Here is a 19,400-nt window from a genome sequence, read left to right as displayed (position 1 = left end):
AAGCGGAGCACGCGTGCGCGCGAGCGCGCGCGCAAGCCACTAGCCATTAGCGCAGCGGGCCGCGCAGGCAGACGTAAGGGTCCTGCGTTCTGTTGCCGTGCAAGGAACGATGCGCCGCCTGAGCCCAACAGGCTTGTTCAGGAGCGTCCCGGTGCTGGCATGGCCTCGAACCTGCCTAGTCTTAGAAGACTGATTACAGCGAACGCGACCAAGACTTCCGACTTGCCTGGCCGTGTTGTGTGACCACCGACCGTCGATACTCGGTGCAGTCTACAACTGCTGCTCTGCGAGCTCAGCATTCAGAACTGCGCCCCCTCCCGCTCCGTCCCACCCCCGTGAGCCCTCGGAGAACAAGTGTATGGGCCGGAGTTACAAGCTCTGGAGTGATTGTGTGCCCGGTGTCTTTAGTGGACGCGCACCACTGTACTCTACACAGATATTTTCTGCCTGTGTGCAGCCCTACCTGCAAGACAATGCCAGTTCCACCTGTTGGATAATAATAGACTCAGGTCATGAGCCAGGCTGTTCTGAGCAATAACCCAGAGGTATAAAGGATTTCTTAGCCCCAGGAATGGTGAGCTCTACCTGCAGAAACAATATGCTAGGGAAAACAACCCTGCCCCCAGTTAAATCACAAAAATAGCTGTACCTTCATGGTAGCTACTAAGTATATATGTATATGTGTGTCCCAGCCCCTCTATATGCTCTTCTCTTTCATCCAGTGGAAAGGTTGGGGCCCCTCTGTTTCAATAAAGCAGTCTCAACCTGTTGACGTAGAGTCTGCCTCTCTGCCTCACTGTTTTGTACACCCACACCTGGGGAGAGCACCAGACTCTAGGGCAGACTGAAAAACCTGCAAATTACTCTATGCTGGACCAGACAACCAGACTTCTGAGTCCAATGATTTTCAGTAGGGTACTAAATCAAACAACCATTCTTGATTCCCCAGACAAGCTTTTGAGTCTGTGAACATTGAACCCTTAAGAATAGAGCCCGATTCAGGGGCTCAACAGAGAGGCATGGTACTGCCTGGAGTTCAAAGTGACCCGCAGACAAGTGTCTCTGGAAAGTGGTCTGAGATAAGAGAATGCTCCAGTAAAGAATGAAAGTGGGGATGGAGATAAAGCGCGGTGACTGTCTCATATTTTTGCAGAAGACACGGGCTCACCCACAAGACAGTTCCCAGATGACCGTAACCCCAGTGCCGGGGGATTCGATTTCCGCTTCTGGGCACCAGATACATGCATAGTGCAAACATAAACATTCAGGCAAAACATTCAAAAATTTTAAAAGAGGATGAATAAGTTAGGACACAGGGGTATTTGAGAGAGATTTATCCACCCTTGGCTGTCCAGCTTAAGTGTGATTAGGGCCCCCACTACTACCACACCGAGGGGACTGACAGTTCCTCGCTTGCCAACTGCAAAGCTACTCCAGTACGTTGCAGAAGAGGCTGGTCCGCAGAGCCTCTGTACCCAGGTGCGCAAGGACGCCTTTTGCCCTGGCGGACACCCTCAGCATACGCAGCCCGCGCGCCGCCGATACACCTCCGAGCTCCCGGAGCGCGCCTTGCGCCTAGGGCTGGGCGGCAGGTGCTTTGCCGCGCAGACTCCCGGGCAGCGGGGACCGGCTTGGGCACGGCGGGTTCGGGCGGGTGGGGACGCGGTGCGCGTTGCCCATCGGCCGTACTGGCCGCTTGGTACTCCACAAGGGGCGTGTACCCGAGCCGCGCACTGGCGGGCTCCATGTTCACCGAGCTGAGGTCAAAGCTGAGCCCCCCGCGAGCTCGCGCCGGGGCTGTGCGTACAGGCTTCGGGGAGCGCCCGGATGTGGACGGTGAGCTGGGATAGACCCAGGAGCAGGAATAGCGTGGGCGGTGGGGTGGGAGCGGGAGGGATATTGGGCCCAAAGATAGCACTGGGGCTGGACTCAGCGGGTTTCCGGGGGCGGCCACCGCGGGGAAGTCTTTGTCCAGCCTTATGGGGCAGGAGGGTTGGCAGAAGGGCGGCGGTCAGTCTCAGGCCTTGGCTTGGGATGGGGATGACTGTCAGGAGCTTCTTCACCAAGCTGACACCACACTCTGATCACCCTTTACTTCATACAGAGAAAACCCTCCCCAAGCCCTAACGTTGGGGCCAAGGCATATAATCCTGAGGTCGGGATTGGGAAAGGCAGACCTTGGCCCAGTGCAGGGAGCAAATAGGCGGGGCCTGGGCAGGCCTGGCAGGTGCGGCTGGCTGTAGCTAAGATGTTAGACTGGTTTCCCTTATGAGGTGCGTGCATTCTAGCCCTAATCCAGGGAAGGCCCTGCGAAACTCTCAAACTACACTGCCTATTTCCTGGATCTTGCTCACTTATACGTCTTAGGTACTACAGGCTACCTCAGAGTGATGGCTACACATCTCTTAAGCCCACCTTCTTTTTCCTGTTGGCTTGGAGGCACCACAGAGTCATCTGTCCATAGTCTGTGCTTATGGGTGCTATCTGTGTGCCAAGACCTGGCAAACCTTAGGAGTTGTCCCCAGACTGATGTCAGTAGTAATTCCCATGAATGACTCTAAAGCTAACTTAACAAGTGCAATGAATTAGTGGGGAAACAAGGTCCCCAGTACATCTGTACTGACCAGTCCCTTCCTAGCTGGCATTCTATTCACAACTGAGTTTTTCTGGGGTGAAGCAGAAGCCACACAGAAGGGAAACCAAGCATGTGTGTGACAAGTTCCTGTTGTCAGCTTCCCCAAAGTTCAAACTTTTTGTCAATGAGTCATAGTTAGTGACTGTTGAAGATATAGATGTATGTGTACACCCTGGTCCTGAATGACATGTGGGAGGCTTATGTGCCAGCCCCCAAGGCAAGGGCTAAGTAAGTCAGGGCAGCACTGGAGACAGCTTCCCTGGCCTAGCTATAGGGAGGTGCATCCTCTAATCTGAGCACACTTGGGGGCAGAGTGTGGGCTATCAGCTGATAAAGGGAAAGGCACGTCCTCTTTATCTTCTGAAACAAGTCTTCAAGGCAACTCTTGGAATTTTTCTTCTGCCTCAGGGGCTTGAGATTCCCCCCAGAGGAGAAATTACCCCCTCATTGGTAGAAGATTTACTTGTCAGGAAGCTGGCTCACAGGGGAGGAGCCAGTCCCTGACCACTCTGACTAGGAATCCTGCATACAGCCGCTGCCCATTTCAGCTTCTGCCAGACCCTCCTAGAGCACACAGTATCAGCTGAGAACATACCCTGCCACCTGCCTCGGACACCAGGCACTAGCCTCACCTGGCATGATTCCCGTAGCCAGAGGGCATCCAGCAGCAGGCCAATCAAGCTTCTTCAACAGCCGGGCTCGGAAACCCCCCAGGTACCTACCTACCCCACCTAATCTTAGCCCTTGCCCTCAGTTTTTATTACCTTCACTCTGCTGACCTTACCTCCCCACCTGCAGGCCCGGCTGTACTCTGATCACTACGGCTTGTACCATACAAGCCCTTCACTGGGAGGCCTGACAAGGCCAGTGGTCTTGTGGAGCCAGCAGGATGTTTGCAAGTGGCTCAAGAAGCATTGTCCTCACAACTACCTCGTCTATGTCGAGGCCTTCTCCCAGCATGCCATCACTGGTATGGTGGGTCATGGGTTAGGGAGGGCCAGAATACTCAAGGGAGCCTCCTCCTCACTTAGTCAGCCTTGTTTTCCCCTGTATCCTCCGAGCCAGCCTCCTTTCTGTGCCTCTCCCAGTCTCTCTGCTCTGTCTTTTTTTTTTTTTTTTTTTTTTTGAGGCAGGGTTTCTCCGAGGCTTTTGGAGGCTGTCCTGGAACTAGCTCTTGTAGACCAGGCTGGCCTCGAACTCACAGAGATCCGCCTGCCTCTGCCTCCCGAGTGCTGGGATTAAAGGCGTGCGCCACCAAACGCCCAGCTTTTTTTTATTTCTTTTTTTTGTCTGCTCTGTCTTTTGATGCTTCTCTGATTAGCCTCTATCTTTTGATCCGTCTTGTCTTCCTCTCTACCTTTCTCCCTTTAAGAATCCCTGAGTCTCTGCTCTCCTTTCTTAGTCTTTGATGTGTTTTTGTTGTTGTTTGATGGAGAGTCTTATTGTATTGCCTATCTACTTTGCCTCTTTTGCCTCACTGCCTTCTTCCTTCCCTCTCCCTAGGCCGAGCTCTGCTGCGACTGAATGCAGATAAGCTGCAGAGAATGGGGTTGACCCAGGAGGCCCAGAGGCAGGAGGTGCTGCAGCAGGTGCTCCACCTGCAGGTGCGTGAGGAGGGGCGGAGCCTGCAGCTGCTCAGCCAAGGTTAGTAGTGGGGACCTAGAGTACCTGGGTTAGGGGAAGGGACTAGGCTGAGGGTGTGGGATGACTATTCTGACCATAGGAGGGTGGTTGGAGTCATCTGGTAAGAACCATCCTGGGGTGTGCCAAAAATCCAACTGTCCCTCCTATCCATCCTACAGCTTCCTTCGGAAATATGTCCTAGCTGCTGCCTAGACTTGGACCCCAGACCCCAACACTGTGACCAGAGCCCACAGCCAAGGATGTGGCAGAGCTGGCCCTACAGCCCCTTTGGATCCTGCAGGATACCCTAGTGGCTAAACCTAGCCCAGTGAACAGGGAGGGGCAGGACTGCCACCTCCAGGTTCCTCTGGAAAGGCACTATAGGTTCTGCCCTGTGCCTGGGTGGGTGGTTGCTGCCTGCTTGAAGACCCTTCTTCTGGGATCCAAGCCCAGATCCACCCCCTGGTGCTGCTGGCAGCAAACAGGGCAGCTGCCTGGAGCAAGAGTGGGGTTTGAATGTCCCCAGACTCCCAGGGAGTCTGTTTATTTATGTTCCCTCCAACATGTGACCATCCCCCATCTTCTCAGTCATGAGCTCTCCCCTTAAGTCTTTTAATTCTGTGTTTTCCCCAGCCACCTCCAGGTCAGCCACACAGTGGGACAAGCTTTCTTGGCTCTCTTTCAGATGTATCCCTCCCCTAACCCTCTCAGAGTATAACAGGCCCAACGTGTTATCTACAGTGATGGTCATCAGCCCAGCTAGGTATCCATGTCATGTGAAACTTCAGCACACCTTATCCACTCATGAGAAGTGCTCAAGCTCCAAGGCCAGTGTGTGGCACAACACAGACGCCAGTGCTGTACAGGTAACTCCATGTCCAGCCACCGGTTCAGCAATGTTCTCAACCTTACCCTTGAGAAAGTCTTACTTTTAAGCATCTTTCCTATTTCCTGACTCTTAGAGACCATCTTGAAGAAAGAAACGTGTGTGCACACTGGAGCGTGTGTGCATGCACGCACCTCTGCAGCTTTCCCAAGGAAAATCTGTATTTATAGTTTTTTCCCAAGAAAAGTATGTAGGGATGTAGACACCTGAGCAACCCTTCCTTGGGTATTTGGGGGCTGGTGCTGCCAGGAAGAAAGACAGTGAGGATGCCCCTGGCAGCTCACTCTCAACTCTGCCATCTACTAACTTTCCCAGGGACTTTAAAATCTCAGGGACAGTTGAGGCTCAGCCTCCAGTCCCCTCTGTGTGCCAGAAGCTGGCCTCGATCCAAGGTTGCTCATTGCAGTTAATGTAGGCCACTGACCTGGCATCTCCTATCCTGTATGCCCTCCACCCATGGAAGGGCCACCTTGTTGTGTCTGCCTGCCTTTAGAATTCCCCCAGTCCTTGTTCCTGCAACCAGAGGGCTCTCTCTGCCCCATTTCTCTTTCCTGAATTTTCTATCCTATGCTCCTGTCCTGTCTTCCTTGGTTTTTGGTCAATTTTTTATACTCTGACAAAAAAAAAATCAGAAATAAATCTGGTTCTCAAATGCCACTAGTGTTGGATCTCTGAGGAGCAGAGGGGTGTCTAGGACAGTACCTACAGATAGAACCACTAGAGGGCAGTAGTGTTACATTCTGGAGATGCTACCTGGTAACCCAGGACTTAGGTAGAGGTCCTGTGAATGTTTCCCCAGATTGGGACACAACAGCCCTGAAGCACTCAGAGCAGCAGCTTGGGTACATGGAATGAGGCTCTCTGGAGCTGCTCTAACAGTGGGTTCCTGTTGGTTCATGGTCTGGGAATGTAGTTTAATGATATTGGACATGGTTTGTGGCCCAGGCCTAGGTTTGATCTCCAGCACAGAAATAGAAACAGAGATCTTCTAAAAGTAGAGAAGAATCCTTATTTATTCTGTTTTCGAGTGGCTGTTTGGTATTCCTGGGATCAAGGCTACACTGCTAATCTATTTCTGTGATCACTCTCTTCTGGCTCTTACATATATCCTTTAAATACAGGGTCCACTTGGGTAATCCAGATAGATCTCAAGAACATCAGTCACATCTACAAAGACCTTTTTTTTTCTAAAAAATAAAATAAAGTATCACTACAGGTTTAGGAATTTAACATGGTCAGCCAGGCGGTGGTGACGCATGCCTTTAATCCCAGCACTTGGGAGGCAAAGGCAGGCGGATCTCTGTGAGTTCGAGGCCGGGCTGGTCCAATAACCTCCAAAACAATACAGAGAAACCCTGAAACCCTGTCTCGTAAAACCAAAAAAAAAAAAAAAAAAGGAATTTAACATGGTCATCTGTTGGGGCTCATTTTTCAGCCAGATCCTGACATATATAACATGTAAAGCACATACCCTGGACCCTGCAATCAGACATACAAACAGGAACAGAGGTATAAGCCACAAACACAGTGACGCCACAACACACAGACATGACTGAATACATACTTGCATATTTGACCATACACAATGATACCTACACAAAGATCTATAACATCCCCATATGCACAGATATGATTACCCAAGCAAACAAATATTAATGCACAATCACCCACTAACACAAACACACAAGACATACCACATGGTGCGCATAAGCACACTACACCACAAAATGACTTTGACACCTAGATACACACAAAAGTCAGTTACAGGGAGGTGGGGCTGGAGAGTTAACATAGTGATTAAGAGCACTTGCTGCTCTTAGCCAGGTGTTGGTGTCACACACCTTTAATCCCAGGCAGAGACAGGAAGATTTCTGTGAATTCGAGACCAGTCTAGTCTACAGAGCAAGTTCCAGGACAAGCTCCAAAGCTACACAGAGAAGCCCTTTCTCAAAATACAAACAAACCAAACAAAAAAATACTTGCTACTTTTTGCAGAATTGAGTTCCTAGCACCCCCTTAAGGCAGTTCACAACTGCCTGTAACTCCAGCTTCAGATTATCTGATGCCCTCTTCTGGCCTCTGTGCACACATACACACACAAATGTTTAAAAATCAGCTCTTTGGGGCTGGAGAGATGGTTCAGTGGTTAAGAACACTAGCTGCTTTTCCAGAGGTCTTGAGTTCAATTCCCAGCAATCACATGCTGGCTCACAACCATCTATAATGAAATCTGATGCCCTCTTCTGGCCTGCAGACAGAACACTATACATAAATACATCTTTAAAAAAAAAATCAGCCCAGCTGGGCGGTGGTGGTGCACGCCTTTATCTCTGTGAGATAGAGACCAGTGAGTTCCAGGACAGGTTCTAAAACAATGCAGAGAAACCCTGTCTCGAAAAACCAAAATAAAAATAAAAATTAAAAAAATACCCTGACACATAGTTACACGTGGACATGCATAACCTGAATATATTATGCACATCCCACACACCCTGACATCTTAGTTACACAAGCGAGCATCAATCTTGCCTACAACAGGACAAGCAGATAATGCCATCATGACATTGTGATGCCTACACACAACTGCCACTCGACACACATGGTCACTTAGACACGTACCATCCCGTGGGCACTGGCATATCACACCTGCGAACACTCAGATTTATACAGGGAAAGGTGACAGCCTTGAGTGTACCTCAGTCTGCACACTGACCCCCAACCAACATTCTGACGGTCCACACCCTGGCAGGACAGGCAAGAAGTGGAAAGTGCTTTTAATGCCAGCGTGTGGGCAGCAGGAGCAGACAGTTCTCTGAGTTTGATGTCAGCCTTGTCTGCAAGCAGAGTGACTTCCAGGCTAGCCAGAAAGCTACACGGTGAGACCCTTTTTTTCAAAACACAGAGTGGGGGCTGGGATGACAGTATTTATTGTGGTCACCAAATGAAAGCCCAGTTTTCCTCTCTTCCCTCCTGAATGCTTAGTTTCTCACTAGGAGGTGGAGGCTTACCTCTTATTAGAGTATCCCTGGGTCTCCTGTGGAGCTCCAGGTTTTTCCGCTCTACCTCCTTCCCAGTCAGCTCCTCCCACCCCCCAGTCTGCCAAAGGAGAGTTTATTTCTCTCTGCTTCATTTATCCCCAAATCCTGTGGGTTGGGGCGTCATTACCCCCCAGATCTGACACACTAGCAGCCCAGGCTCTGCCCAGAGAAGCTAGGTAGTGGCATTGGTCTAGGACCATTGTTCACAACGATGGTAGTCGATTCAATAGCCAGTAATGCCAATAAATCCCAATGGTCTTACAGTGTCTAGATTGACTAAGGTGGCCACGGGGACAGATAGAGAGGTTGGGGGCTCATCCTAACACCGGCAATCTTCCTTCATAAGGGTCTACTTCAGCTAGCGCAACCAGACAGGTTGCTTAATCTGTGAGACAGAATTTGGAGTCGTGTCCAGAGGGTTCCTGACATGCCTCAGTTTACTGGACTGTCCACAAAGCGACTCCTGCCCTAGGCACGCTTGACAGGTCTCTTGGTGCCGGTTACAAGTACCACCAGAGCTACGGATCTCACGGCCTCGGGGCTCAGGCAGGCCCCACTGGCCCCTTCCCCGCAGCGGCTGCCGCGTGAATACCGCGAGAGTTCGCCCCCTCCCCCCCCGCAGTAAAACTGTCAAAGGTGGGAGGGGCGGGAGCGCGCATGTGCGCAGCACGGCGCGCAGTGTGCGCCGCCCGGACCCCGCGTCCCGCGCCCCGCGCCCCGGCCCCGGCCCCGGCTCCGGCTCCGGCCTGGCCCGGCCGCACCCATTGGGCGCCGCAGGTAAGCGCCGGCAGTGCTCGTCCTACCGCGGCCCCGGCGCCAGCCCGCGCCCCGCACCAACCGTGTGCTCAGCCCGCCTCCCCGCCGCGCCCGGACCCGCGCCGCGCCCCGCTCCCCGCGTCGGCGCCGTCCTCCCGCCTCCTCCTTCTCCAGAAAAAGTCGCCATTTTGGTTCACTGCCTTCGCCCCCCCGCGGTCGGCGCTTCCGGGCCCAGGCTGCAGCCCGTGTCCGGCCTCAGGTGACAGGTGGGTGGCCACGGGCCTTCAGGTGCTTGTCTTGACAGCGCTCGCCAGACCAGGCGAGTGGCCTGAGTCCGCGGCGGCGCCCTCTTCCCCGGAGGCTATAAGAGATCCTGGGGACCCCAGGTGGTGGAGGGATTTTTCCTTCTACTCTGGCGACCACCATGCCTTTACCCCTGACTCTGATCTCTAACCAGACTGGAAGGGTGCAGCGGGCCCTTTACCCCTGGCCTCCAGTGTTACCAGGATTCTGGATGACTCGTTTTCTTCTGAAGCTACAAAACGAGGACACCCCGAGAACTTTGGTTCATCTAAGATCCTCCCTCCCTCCCTCCCCTAGACCCAGCATGGGGTGTTGCCATTGGCAGTGGACAGTGGCTGTCCTGACCTCTAGCCTGAGCGCTCCCGGATATAGCAGACCCTACGTACCCCCTCTGATTTGAGTTGATCACAAACTGTCAGGAGAGGGTTCACCTGCTTGAACCTTGCTCTTTGGTACCGCCCCCTTCTGTGGCTTTGGGTACCTCTGAGAGGCCTCCACATGGCTATGGTCAGAGCCACCCCCCCTCAGTTTTCAGGGTATGAGATGTCCCAAGCAGAACAGGTCCTTGGAGCATCACCGCTCCCGTCCCGCTCCTCCCCCCCCCGACCCCAGCACGCTCTGTGCTTCAGGCTCGGGAGCTTGGGCCAGTATTGGCTGTAACTTGTTTAGCTGAAGTGGGTTCCTAAGCAAGGAACCTCGAAGTTATTGAGAATAGCAAATAGTGATGTGGCCCGCTAGCCTGTGGTGGCTCAGGGTCTGAAGCAATGGCTCCATCCGGGTAGAGGGGCCCTGAACTACACAGAGGGCAGAGAAGACAGGCAGGTAGGATGGATGGATGGCTCAGCAAGCGTGGGGACCAAAATGGAGTTCCAGTGGGTCTTCTTCAGTTTGCCCTCACCAGAGATTTGGGTGCAAGTGGTGGGGAAGCGGGCCTTCAGCTGCTCTCATCGTCTTCTGTGTCCATAGAGAGGTCGTCAAGGGTGCCCATGTGGGTAAGTTAGTATCACATATCTGGAGGCGCAAGGGCCAGGGCCCTAAGGAGAAGGTGTCCCTGAGGCATCATGGCATGACTGCCTTGGAGTCAGCAACCGTTACTGGTGCTAATTGTCCCCCAAGAGGGATAGTATCAGTCTCCTTCCTATTTCATAGTCCCTTTCTGAACACAGGCCCCACCTGATCCTTTGCACGCTGTGGTACCGTATGTCTAGATGAGGGTGGGGTGAGTGTGCGAATGTAGTGAGAGTCTCGGCTCTTTCCACACTTGTGGGTTATTTAAAGAGACCTCGTCTGAGCAAACCCCCTTCCCAGAGTTCGAAGCCCCCATTACATCCTTTTCAATGGGTGGGAGAGGCCTACTGTAGGCCTCTAGGGTAGCCCCAGTGAAAGCCCTGGGTTGGGCCCATGCAGCTCATAGGTCTGTGCTCTTGCTCTATAGAGATGACTGAATCCTTCTGTGTTGGAGGAGGCCGCCGGCTTCAAGGGTCCAGCAAAGGTGGATCTGGAAAGGGTGGCAGCCGGAAGGATGTCCAGCTTCCCATGTTGCAGGACCCACCAAAGTTGGGTAAGGAGCCACAGCAGAAATCAGTTCTAGAGTGTACAGATAGCCGATGGTAGAGTAGGCTACCTCCTTGGGTATCCTGAGGACCTTCTTGGGGTGGAGATTGTTAACCTGAGGCTTAGGCTCTTGTCCTAGGTTGGCTATAGCCCTGGGCCTTGGTATGGGTAAGCCAAGACTCAGTCTGGACTTGCTGCCCCTTGGGGGTTGGTGGTGTTCTGCATCCACGGAGCCGTGCTCTCTTCTGTGCTGCAGGTATGCCAGTGGTTCACAGTGGACATACAGTGCCTAGCCAGGCCTCACTCTGCTTTGACCCCGGAAACCCAGCCAGCGATAGGACAGAAGGGAAGAAGAAAGGGAGGCCGAAAGCCGAGAATCAAGCTCTCCGAGATATTCCTGTGAGCTCCCTGAGGGTGGGGTTGGGGGTGCTCATATTATTCAGCCTGTGAAGGCCGCTGCCCTGCCCTTACCTACCCACAACACATCCTGTGCCAGCTTGTTTCAGCATGTGGCCAAGGGCCCTTGCATCTGACGGTTCCAAGGTCCCAGTGGGCTATGTTAGTAGTCTGCAGCATGATTGAATACTTGGTCTGCTCTTGAGGTTTAAAGGGCTGATTTGGTTTGGGGGTCCTTTGAGTCTGGGTAGCTAAAGGTCAGCAGTTTGGCCTTTTCCTCTGTCCAGTTCTCCCTGATGAACCAGTGGAAAGATGAATTCAAGGCACACTCAAGGGTGAAGTGTCCAAACTCAGGGTGCTGGCTAGAGTTCCCCAGCATCTACGGGCTCAAGTACCACTATCAGCGGTGCCAAGGGGTAAGGGGCTGCGGGTCGGGGAAGAGGAAGCCTGGGAGTGCATCTGGGCAGAGGCCCCCGGGGCCCCATCCCACACCTGCCCTCCCTGCCCAGGGCGCTATCTCAGATAGACTGGCCTTCCCTTGTCCCTTCTGCGAGGCCGCATTCACCTCCAAGACCCAGCTGGAGAAGCATCGGATTTGGAATCACATGGACCATCCTCTGCCTACCCCCAAGCCTGGCCCGGTCAACCGGCCAGTCACCATCAACCGGCCTGTTGGGGTCAGCAAGCCCATCGGAGTGAGCAAACCTGTTACTGTTGGCAAGCCAGTGGGAGTCAGCAAACCCATTGGCATCAGTAAGCCAGTCACAGTCAGCAGGCCTATGCCAGTCGCTAAGCCTGTCACAGTCAGTAGGCCCATGCCAGTTTCTAGGCCTGTGCCAGTCACCAAGCCCATCCCAATCACCAAACCTGTGCCACTCACCAAACACATGCCGGTCACCAAGCTTGTGACAGTTACAAAACCTGTGCCACTCACCAAACCAGTACCAGTCAGCCGGCCCATTGTGGTCAGCAAACCAGTGCCGGTCAGCAGGCCCATTGCCATCAGCAGACACACACCACCCTGCAAAATGGTATTGCTGACCAAATCTGAGAACAAAACACCTCGTGCTACAGGCAAGAACAGCAATAAGAAAAGGTACAGGAAGTCATTTGGGGTGGTAAGTTGTCAGATGTGCCTGGGGGTGGTAAGAGGGCTACTGTGTTCGCCTGGACCTCACCTTACTTATACTTGCAGGGCTGCAGACAGTTTGGACACCTGCCCCATCCTGCCCAAGCAGGCAAGGCCAGAGAATGGGGAGTATGGCCCATCCACCATGGGCCAGAGTGTGACTTTCCAGCTGGGTACAGATCCCAGCAACAACTCCCTACTGCCAGGAAGCAGGCCCTTGATGGGCAAAGAGGCACTGCGGCCTGCAGACCCAGCATCCCAGCCAGAGGAGGACCCCGAGCGCACAAAGCACAGTAAGAAAAGAGCACTGGGAGACTGGCCATGGTGGGCTCTGGCCTTCCAATAGTTATGTGACCAGAATCTTGGTACTCATTTTCTCTCCCGTGAGTCAGGAAGGAAACAGAAAACACCCAAGAAATTCACAGGGGAGCAGCCATCTATCTCAGGGACCTTTGGGCTCAAAGGTAAGACCCCAGCCAGCTGGAGACCTCTGAGACTGAGTAAGCCAGTATTTAGCCCATATGTCTTACTCACATTGTGTGTGCATACAGGCCTGGCCAAAGCTGAAGACAAGGCCCGAGTTCATCGCTCCAAGAAACAAGAAGTATCAGGCTCCGAGGAAGTGCGGAAGAAGGTGCTGGCCACTACTGTCACTGTCGGCAAGGAGGCACCAGCTCCTGTGGCCCACCCAGCCCCAGGTGGGGGCTGCCTGGCAGGACCCAGGACAGGTCTCCATGGTGGGCTGGTCCTGTAGCAAAGGCATGGGGGCTGCTCCTGGAGTCCAGGGCATTCAGGAGCCCCACAAGCCTGAGGCCTGGCCCTGCCTCACAGGTGGCCCTGAGGAGCAGTGGCAGCGAGCCATCCATGAACGGGGGGAGGCTGTCTGCCCCACCTGCAACGTGGTTACCCGGAAGACCCTCGTGGGGCTCAAAAAGCATATGGAAGTATGTCATAAGGTAAGCCTCCTGCCCCCACCCCACCCCCTAAGGTACTGGGAGGGAAGACCCCTGACTTTGAGGTTTCTCATAGTCAGGCCATGTCTACAGTTGCAGGAAGCACTGAAATGCCAGCACTGCCGGAAACAGTTCAAGTCCAAGGCTGGCCTCAACTACCACACCATGGCTGAACACAGTGCCAAGGTATGCTGCCTGACCCCTAGCTCCCTGTCTAGCCCGACTGCCGACCTCTCGTTCCACCACTGCTCCTCTATACTTGATTTTGGATCTGTGGCCCTAACTCCTGACTGGCATCAGGTCTGAGGCTTGCTCTGTCTCCAGCCCACTGATGCTGAGGCCTCTGAAGGCGGAGAACAGGAGGAGCGAGAAAGGCTTCGGAAGGTGCTGAAGCAGATGGGACGGCTACGCTGCCCCCAAGAGGTCTGTGTTGGGCCATGTGGGGGAGTTGAGGACTTGGGAGCATGGATGATTGCTTACCTGGTCTCTGACCTGGATCCTCAGGGCTGTGGAGCCGCCTTCTCTAGCCTCATGGGTTATCAGTACCACCAGCGGCGCTGTGGGAAGCCACCATGTGAGGTAGACAGCCCCTCCTTCCCCTGTACCCACTGTGGCAAGACTTACCGATCCAAGGCTGGCCATGACTACCATGTGCGTTCAGAGCACACGGCCCCGGTGAGTGGCCTTTACTCTAATGGCCTGTGTTGTGTCATGTTGTGTTATGCATGTGTTTGTGAGTTCATGTGCTCCCTGATAGGTGTAACCCCTGCCTTTAGTGATCTGAAGTCTTGTGTGTCCTGAGAGGAAAGATGGGAGCCTGGTGCCCCAGTGTCTTGTTTTTCTTGTGTCTACATCTCCCACCTCTTGCATGCATGCTGGGTCTCCCAATACATGCAGAGACCACAAATGGCCCACAACTCATGCCAACTCTAACTCCTGGTCTCTGGATGTCTTCCCTCTCTGTGGCTTATACTGGCCTCTTTGTGTCCTTGCTATCTAGCCCCCTGAGGAGCCCACAGACAAGATCCCTGAGGCTGAGGACCTGCTTGGAGTAGAACGGACCCCAAGTGGTCGCATCCGTCGCACATCGGCCCAGGTTGCCGTGTTCCATCTACAGGAGATTGCAGAGGATGAACTGGCCCGTGACTGGACCAAACGGCGCATGAAGGATGACCTCGTGCCTGAGACTGCAAGGGTGAGTGGCCCACCTAAGGGATGGGCAGGATCATGACCCTTGGTCAATCCCTAATTGCTCCCCCAACTTCTTGGTCTCTGACCAGGACAAGCCTCATTTGAGTCCCCTGTGGCAGCCATGTTCTTGTGATCTTGGCCATCTACTAACCCCGTCTGTGAAGGGGCAGTGAGCCTGCTACAGACGCACATGCATTGTGTCAGAGCAGCATGTGCCTCAGCCTGAAGCTCACCTGGTGCTGTGCCTGGCTTTGCAGCTCAACTACACTCGGCCAGGCCTCCCTACACTTAATCCCCAGCTGCTGGAGGCATGGAAGAATGAAGTCAAGGAGAAAGGCCATGTGAACTGTCCCAATGATGTAAGCTGGGACCAGCATATAATGGGAGTGGGGTATTGTGGCTTGAGGATAAAGGGCTTAGGTTTGGCCCTTCAGGCAACAGTAGAGGTTAAGACAATGAATGTCCTATTGGGAAGTAACCATCTTTAGTGTGACCAGTCTATCTCTGACCCTGGGTTCCTATAGAGTCTTCACATAGAAGTCATGTCAACAAAAGGGACTTCAGTCTGGGGGCCCCTCTACCCACCCTGCTCAAAATCCAATGCTCCAGGAACCTGCCATCAGAGAAGCCCCAGAATGCTCTGGGGTTGAGGGTGGGGTGCCCCTTGTGTGGAGTTGTGGGAGGGCTTCCTCCACAGCTGTCTCCTGCCTGCAGTGCTGTGAAGCCATCTACTCCAGTGTGTCCGGCCTCAAGGCCCATCTTGCCAGCTGCAGCAAGGTCAGTTCTGGTTCTGGGATTATCCCCATGATTGGATGGGGCACTGAGCACCCCCAGTTTTCTCTTGTCAAGGGTTTACCTATGTAGGTATAAGACCCCTACCCTGTCCACTGCATCTTAGAGACTAATAGGTACTCAACAGGTGGCCCAGAATCCCTCTTTGTTCCCTACACTAGTCATTTGTTTCCAAATCCTTCCCTGGATCTCCCTTATCTTATGTGGTATAAGTGTTCATCCTGACCTGAGCAGAGGACACACTTGGCTTGAGATGAGGACATTCACCAAAGGACTGTGACTTATCCCTGTAGCACCTGCCTCATCCCACTCTCCTCTATTCCAGTAGCACTGATGGCTTCATAATCCTTTTGTACACATCCTAGAAGACAGTGCAGTTTCTCTCTGGCTGACCCCAGTCCTAACCTTTTAGCGGCAGGATAAGGGCTTGGACCAGATGTGGGTGCTTTGAATCTTCCGAAGGTTGGGTACTGGACCACTGTGCATTGCAGGGGGACCACCTGGTGGGGAAGTACCACTGCCTGCTATGTCCCAAAGAGTTCAGCTCTGAGAGCGGTGTCAAGTACCACATCCTTAAGACCCATGCAGAGGTATGAAAGTTATCTTCTGGGCTTGCAGGCCTGAAGACTGGCCTTAGGGATGGGTGGTAGAAATCAGGTGGCTCAGATGGTGTGCACTGAGAAATCTGGCACACATGTCCAGAGCATGGGGTGGTAAATCTTGAAGAAAAAAAAACCAAAAGGAATAGTCTAGAGGTGCTCCAGCTTGGTACCTGGCCCCTGAGTGGAGCCTCCCGAGGCAGGGGAAGCCCTTGTCTTCAGCCACTTCCTAGCAGTTACATGTCGGACCAAAACATAGTTTAGGTGGGTTGGGAGAATGTATCGGTGGTTAAGAGTGCTTCCTTCTCTTCTAGATGACAAGAGTTTGTTTCCCGGCACCTATGTCAAGAGATTCACAACTGTCTATAGCTCTAGCTCCCTAGCCTCTATAGGCACCTGCACTCACATGCACATACACACACACACACACAAATAATATTTAAAAATTAATGAAGAAAAGTTAGGTCTGTAGCTTTGGATCAGGGTTCCCAGTCTTGACTGCAAGTTTTCTCTCCCTAGAATTGGTTCCGGACCTCAGCTGATCCACCTTCCAAACACAAGAGCCAGGACCCCTTGATGCCTAGGAAAGAGAAGAAGAAAAATCTGTCAGGAGGAAAGAAGCGGGGCCGCAAACCCAAGGAACGATCCTCTGAGGAGCCAGCATCTAAACTGCCACCTAACAGGGATGACTGGCCCCCAGGAAGCAGAGACAGGGGAGCCCGAGGCTCCACTGGGAGGAAGGCTGGAGCTGGGAAGGCGCCTGAAAAGTGAGCCTGGTGGGCAGGCCTAGCCACCAGGCCCAGCTTTGTTGAGATTAGGGGAACCAGTTCCAGACTTGTCCTCCACCTCCACACACACACCCATCTGTCCAGAGGTTGGCAAACCACTCTGATCTCCCCGAAAGTGGTCCTTCCCCTGTTTAGGTTGCCTCACATGGCTAGCTGGGGCTCCCCAAGAGTGCCAGGGGCAGTAGCAAAAGTGCAATAGGCTGGGGGGCCCCAGCCATCCCTACAAGGACATTCTTGGACCTGGCAGAATCTAGAGCCTTGGCACCATGGGGCACGAAGTGTGCTTGAACAGCCAAATGGCCCTTATCTCCACCTTATCTCCCTCTGGCCCAATAGGGTCCCTATTCTGACTCCCTCAAGGCTCAGACATTCCTGGTGACCCATACTTGTGGACTGATGAGGCATAGGAGCAGCCTGGCTGCCATCACTTAGGCCTCACCTCCACCCCACACTGGATCTCCAGTACTCCCAGCTACCTCCCAGGACAGACCCTGTCTAGCTACTGCCATGCTGCCCTGACAGCCACCCACCCATCTGTCTTCTTGCATCCATTTATGACCCCCTTGCTTCTGTTTTCTACCTCTCTGGGCCTGCTCCCCTCCTCTGTCATCCCTGCTGTGCTTCAGGCCTCACCCCGTTGACTGGTGTGGTCATGGTGGAGTGTGTAGCCTTCCAGGCAAGGAAAGAACTTTGTGTGTTCTACCTTCAGGGAGGTCCAGACCCATAGCTACCAACCTGAGAGCAAAGGACTAGAGTGCTCCACCTCCAGTCTTTAGTTTCTGATCTTGTTGGCACCCTGAGGGCTGCCTCCCTCGGGCCACAGCCATGTGAAGCAGAGCCTGGCCAGAAGGAGCCTCTAGCCCAGGAGTAGCGCCTATGAGAGACAGCTTATGTCTACCATGCTAAGTGGGCCCATAAGCCAAGTCTTATGGAAGCCCTCAGTATCTAGTGGCAATCAGTCATTTGATATAGAAACTGAAGGATAATGAAAAATGGGGTCTCAGCCAGTGTAGCAGCTCTAGGCTGGGCCCCACCCCTTTAGGGGTCCTGCGGATAACAGGGTCTGCAGGTTGGGCAAGGCCTGGAAGAGAGATCTGGCCTCCTTCCTGGTCCTACCCACCCCTCTGAGCCACACTGGAAGAAGGGGAAGGGGTGAGAACAGCTTTTTCCAGTGTGGGTAGGGGTGGACTGAAGCCTCTGCTTCTGATCCTGGACGATGTGAATTTTGATATTTGCCTGTGTGTGTCTCCCGGATGTTGTTGATGCCAGTCTTGTTGCTGTGACAAGTAGCAACCTTTTTTAAAATTCTTTTTTTTAAATATACATACATATACATACATACATATATATATATGTATGTATATATGTATCAACAATTTTATGTTTTGGTGCTAAGGGTTTCCTGGTGCCAAAGGTAGAGCTGGGCTGTAGTACTGACTGGCACCTGCCCCCCAGCCTCAAGGGGGAGGGATTCACAGGAGATTTGGCATGGAGTCCTTGTACACTCCTGTCTAGGATTGTTCTGACTCTGGGCAACCCTAGCATTATATGCAGGAGGTGTTGAATGAACTAATGAACTCTTTAATTCCTACACACCTTTGACATGATCAGAGGGTGGCCACAGAGATGGGTAAGATCCAGTGTCAAAGTTCAAAGGGTAGGCTGGGACGTTTGGGTGGTGGTGTGCAATTGTGGAAGGGAATGGGGCCCAAGTGCACTTTCAAAACACCTCTGTGGGGTGTGACCATCCACCCCAGCCTCTCAGGTACTAAGCACTTGTCAGAAGAAGGGCCTAAGTTTGCTGGGGGCTGAGTTTCCAGGACATGGCTCAAGGCCCAGATGTAGGCCTTGATATGGGACTTGGGGGTTCTATTACTTGATGTTTAGCACTTTAACTCCTTTGTCTTTGAGGTGGGTGTGGGGGCAGCTGTCAAAAGTGACAGTTGGATAGGTGCCAGCTGGTGGTGGCTGGTAAGGGGTTTTGGCAAGCTAGTCTGTAAAGCACTTCCAAGGTGTTAAGGCCCTCCCTGGGCACCTCCCTACTCTGGCCCAAAGGTGACCACCAGCCTACAAAAAGAGGAACCATCATGACAGATCTCCAGGAGGGGTGGGCTTGGCCCAAACAAACCCTGGGTCCTTGGCAAAATGCAAAAGTCAGGGTCTCTACAGATCTACCTCTGGCTCAGCGCTTGCCCTGCCCTAAAAAACCAGAAAAGTGCCAAGGGCAGACATTTCATGCAGAACCAGGGTGCACTTTATGTTCCTGCACAGGCAGATATTGGTGCCTCCTGGGGCCTTTGGGGCCTTCCTGTCCCTATGGTGGTTCTGAGGGGAGAGTTTTTCCTGTGTTCCCCTGTTGGGTGGAACACAGGCTCTTTGCCCTGGAGACCTGGTTTCCCAGGTCACCCCTCATACCTGACTGCAGCGCCTCCTAAACTTTGGGTTCCTTGGTTTGGTTTTAATGCAGTTCTCATTACACAAGTGCATTTCTGGCTATCACTTGTAACCATAGATATACATGCATATATATTCTATCTACAAAGTGTTTTATTTGCAAGATGTTTTGAGGTGAGCTTGGGTCCTGCCCGCCTTGTGATCATCTGTCCCCATCCTCATCCCCTGGCCCGGAGTGGTGCGGTGGTGGGCCATCAACTGTATGTATTAAAATTACTGTATCAAATAAATGTTTATTGATTTCTTTTTTCCAGGGCTTTTGTGCGGCTGTTTGTGTTGAGGGCGGGCCCTTCCCTAGGTTTG

At 53.0% G+C, this 19,400-nt stretch overlaps 2 protein-coding genes across 8 annotated transcripts; both read left to right on the top strand.

Moving 5' to 3' along the window:
• The first annotated feature begins 1,637 nt into the window (after positions 1-1,637).
• Positions 1,638-5,801, top strand: Samd10 (sterile alpha motif domain containing 10). The gene is made up of 5 exons (XM_005074554.4): positions 1,638-1,836; positions 3,168-3,349; positions 3,434-3,605; positions 4,139-4,279; positions 4,438-5,801. Exons 1-5 carry the CDS (start codon positions 1,746-1,748, stop codon positions 4,458-4,460), a joined length of 609 nt encoding a protein of 202 aa, XP_005074611.1. The 5' UTR covers positions 1,638-1,745; the 3' UTR covers positions 4,461-5,801.
• A 3,214-nt stretch (positions 5,802-9,015) lies between these two features.
• Positions 9,016-19,346, top strand: Znf512b (zinc finger protein 512B). 7 transcript variants are annotated; one of them, XM_005074553.4, is made up of 17 exons: positions 9,022-9,204; positions 10,677-10,802; positions 11,052-11,194; positions 11,479-11,607; positions 11,701-12,287; positions 12,387-12,613; positions 12,713-12,784; positions 12,872-13,018; positions 13,152-13,276; positions 13,367-13,459; positions 13,598-13,696; positions 13,778-13,948; positions 14,274-14,468; positions 14,722-14,823; positions 15,179-15,241; positions 15,748-15,846; positions 16,375-19,346. In XM_005074553.4, exons 2-17 carry the CDS (start codon positions 10,679-10,681, stop codon positions 16,624-16,626), a joined length of 2,628 nt encoding a protein of 875 aa, XP_005074610.1. In that variant the 5' UTR covers positions 9,022-9,204; positions 10,677-10,678; the 3' UTR covers positions 16,627-19,346. The 7 variants fall into 7 exon arrangements, with proteins under 7 accessions (XP_040588552.1, XP_040588551.1, XP_040588547.1 ...); XM_040732615.1 differs by having other exon boundaries at positions 9,020-9,204; positions 11,701-12,613; positions 12,872-13,048; XM_040732616.1 differs by having other exon boundaries at positions 9,021-9,204; positions 11,479-12,287; positions 12,872-13,048.
• The last annotated feature ends 54 nt before the right edge of the window (positions 19,347-19,400 follow it).

The sequence above is a fragment of the Mesocricetus auratus genome, unplaced genomic scaffold (assembly GCF_017639785.1).
Source record: "Mesocricetus auratus isolate SY011 unplaced genomic scaffold, BCM_Maur_2.0 Super-Scaffold_100028, whole genome shotgun sequence".
Lineage (NCBI taxonomy): Eukaryota > Metazoa > Chordata > Mammalia > Rodentia > Cricetidae > Mesocricetus > Mesocricetus auratus.
This window is presented reverse-complemented; position numbering and strand designations above follow the sequence as displayed.

Bases quoted from the DNA above. Each gene is read 5' to 3' on its own strand.
- Samd10 (XM_005074554.4), top strand. From the start codon at position 1,746: ATGTTCACCGAGCTGAGGTCAAAGCTGAGCCCCCCGCGAGCTCGCGCC. The intron at 1,837-3,167 runs GTGAGCTGGGAT...TCCTGCATACAG, and splicing joins GGAGCGCCCGGATGTGGACG to CCGCTGCCCATTTCAGCTTC. The intron at 3,350-3,433 runs GTACCTACCTAC...CCCCACCTGCAG, and splicing joins CGGGCTCGGAAACCCCCCAG to GCCCGGCTGTACTCTGATCA.
- Znf512b (XM_040732613.1), top strand. From the start codon at position 10,679: ATGACTGAATCCTTCTGTGTTGGAGGAGGCCGCCGGCTTCAAGGGTCC. The intron at 12,614-12,712 runs GTAAGAAAAGAG...CCCGTGAGTCAG, and splicing joins CCCCGAGCGCACAAAGCACA to GAAGGAAACAGAAAACACCC. The intron at 13,277-13,366 runs GTAAGCCTCCTG...CCATGTCTACAG, and splicing joins ATATGGAAGTATGTCATAAG to TTGCAGGAAGCACTGAAATG.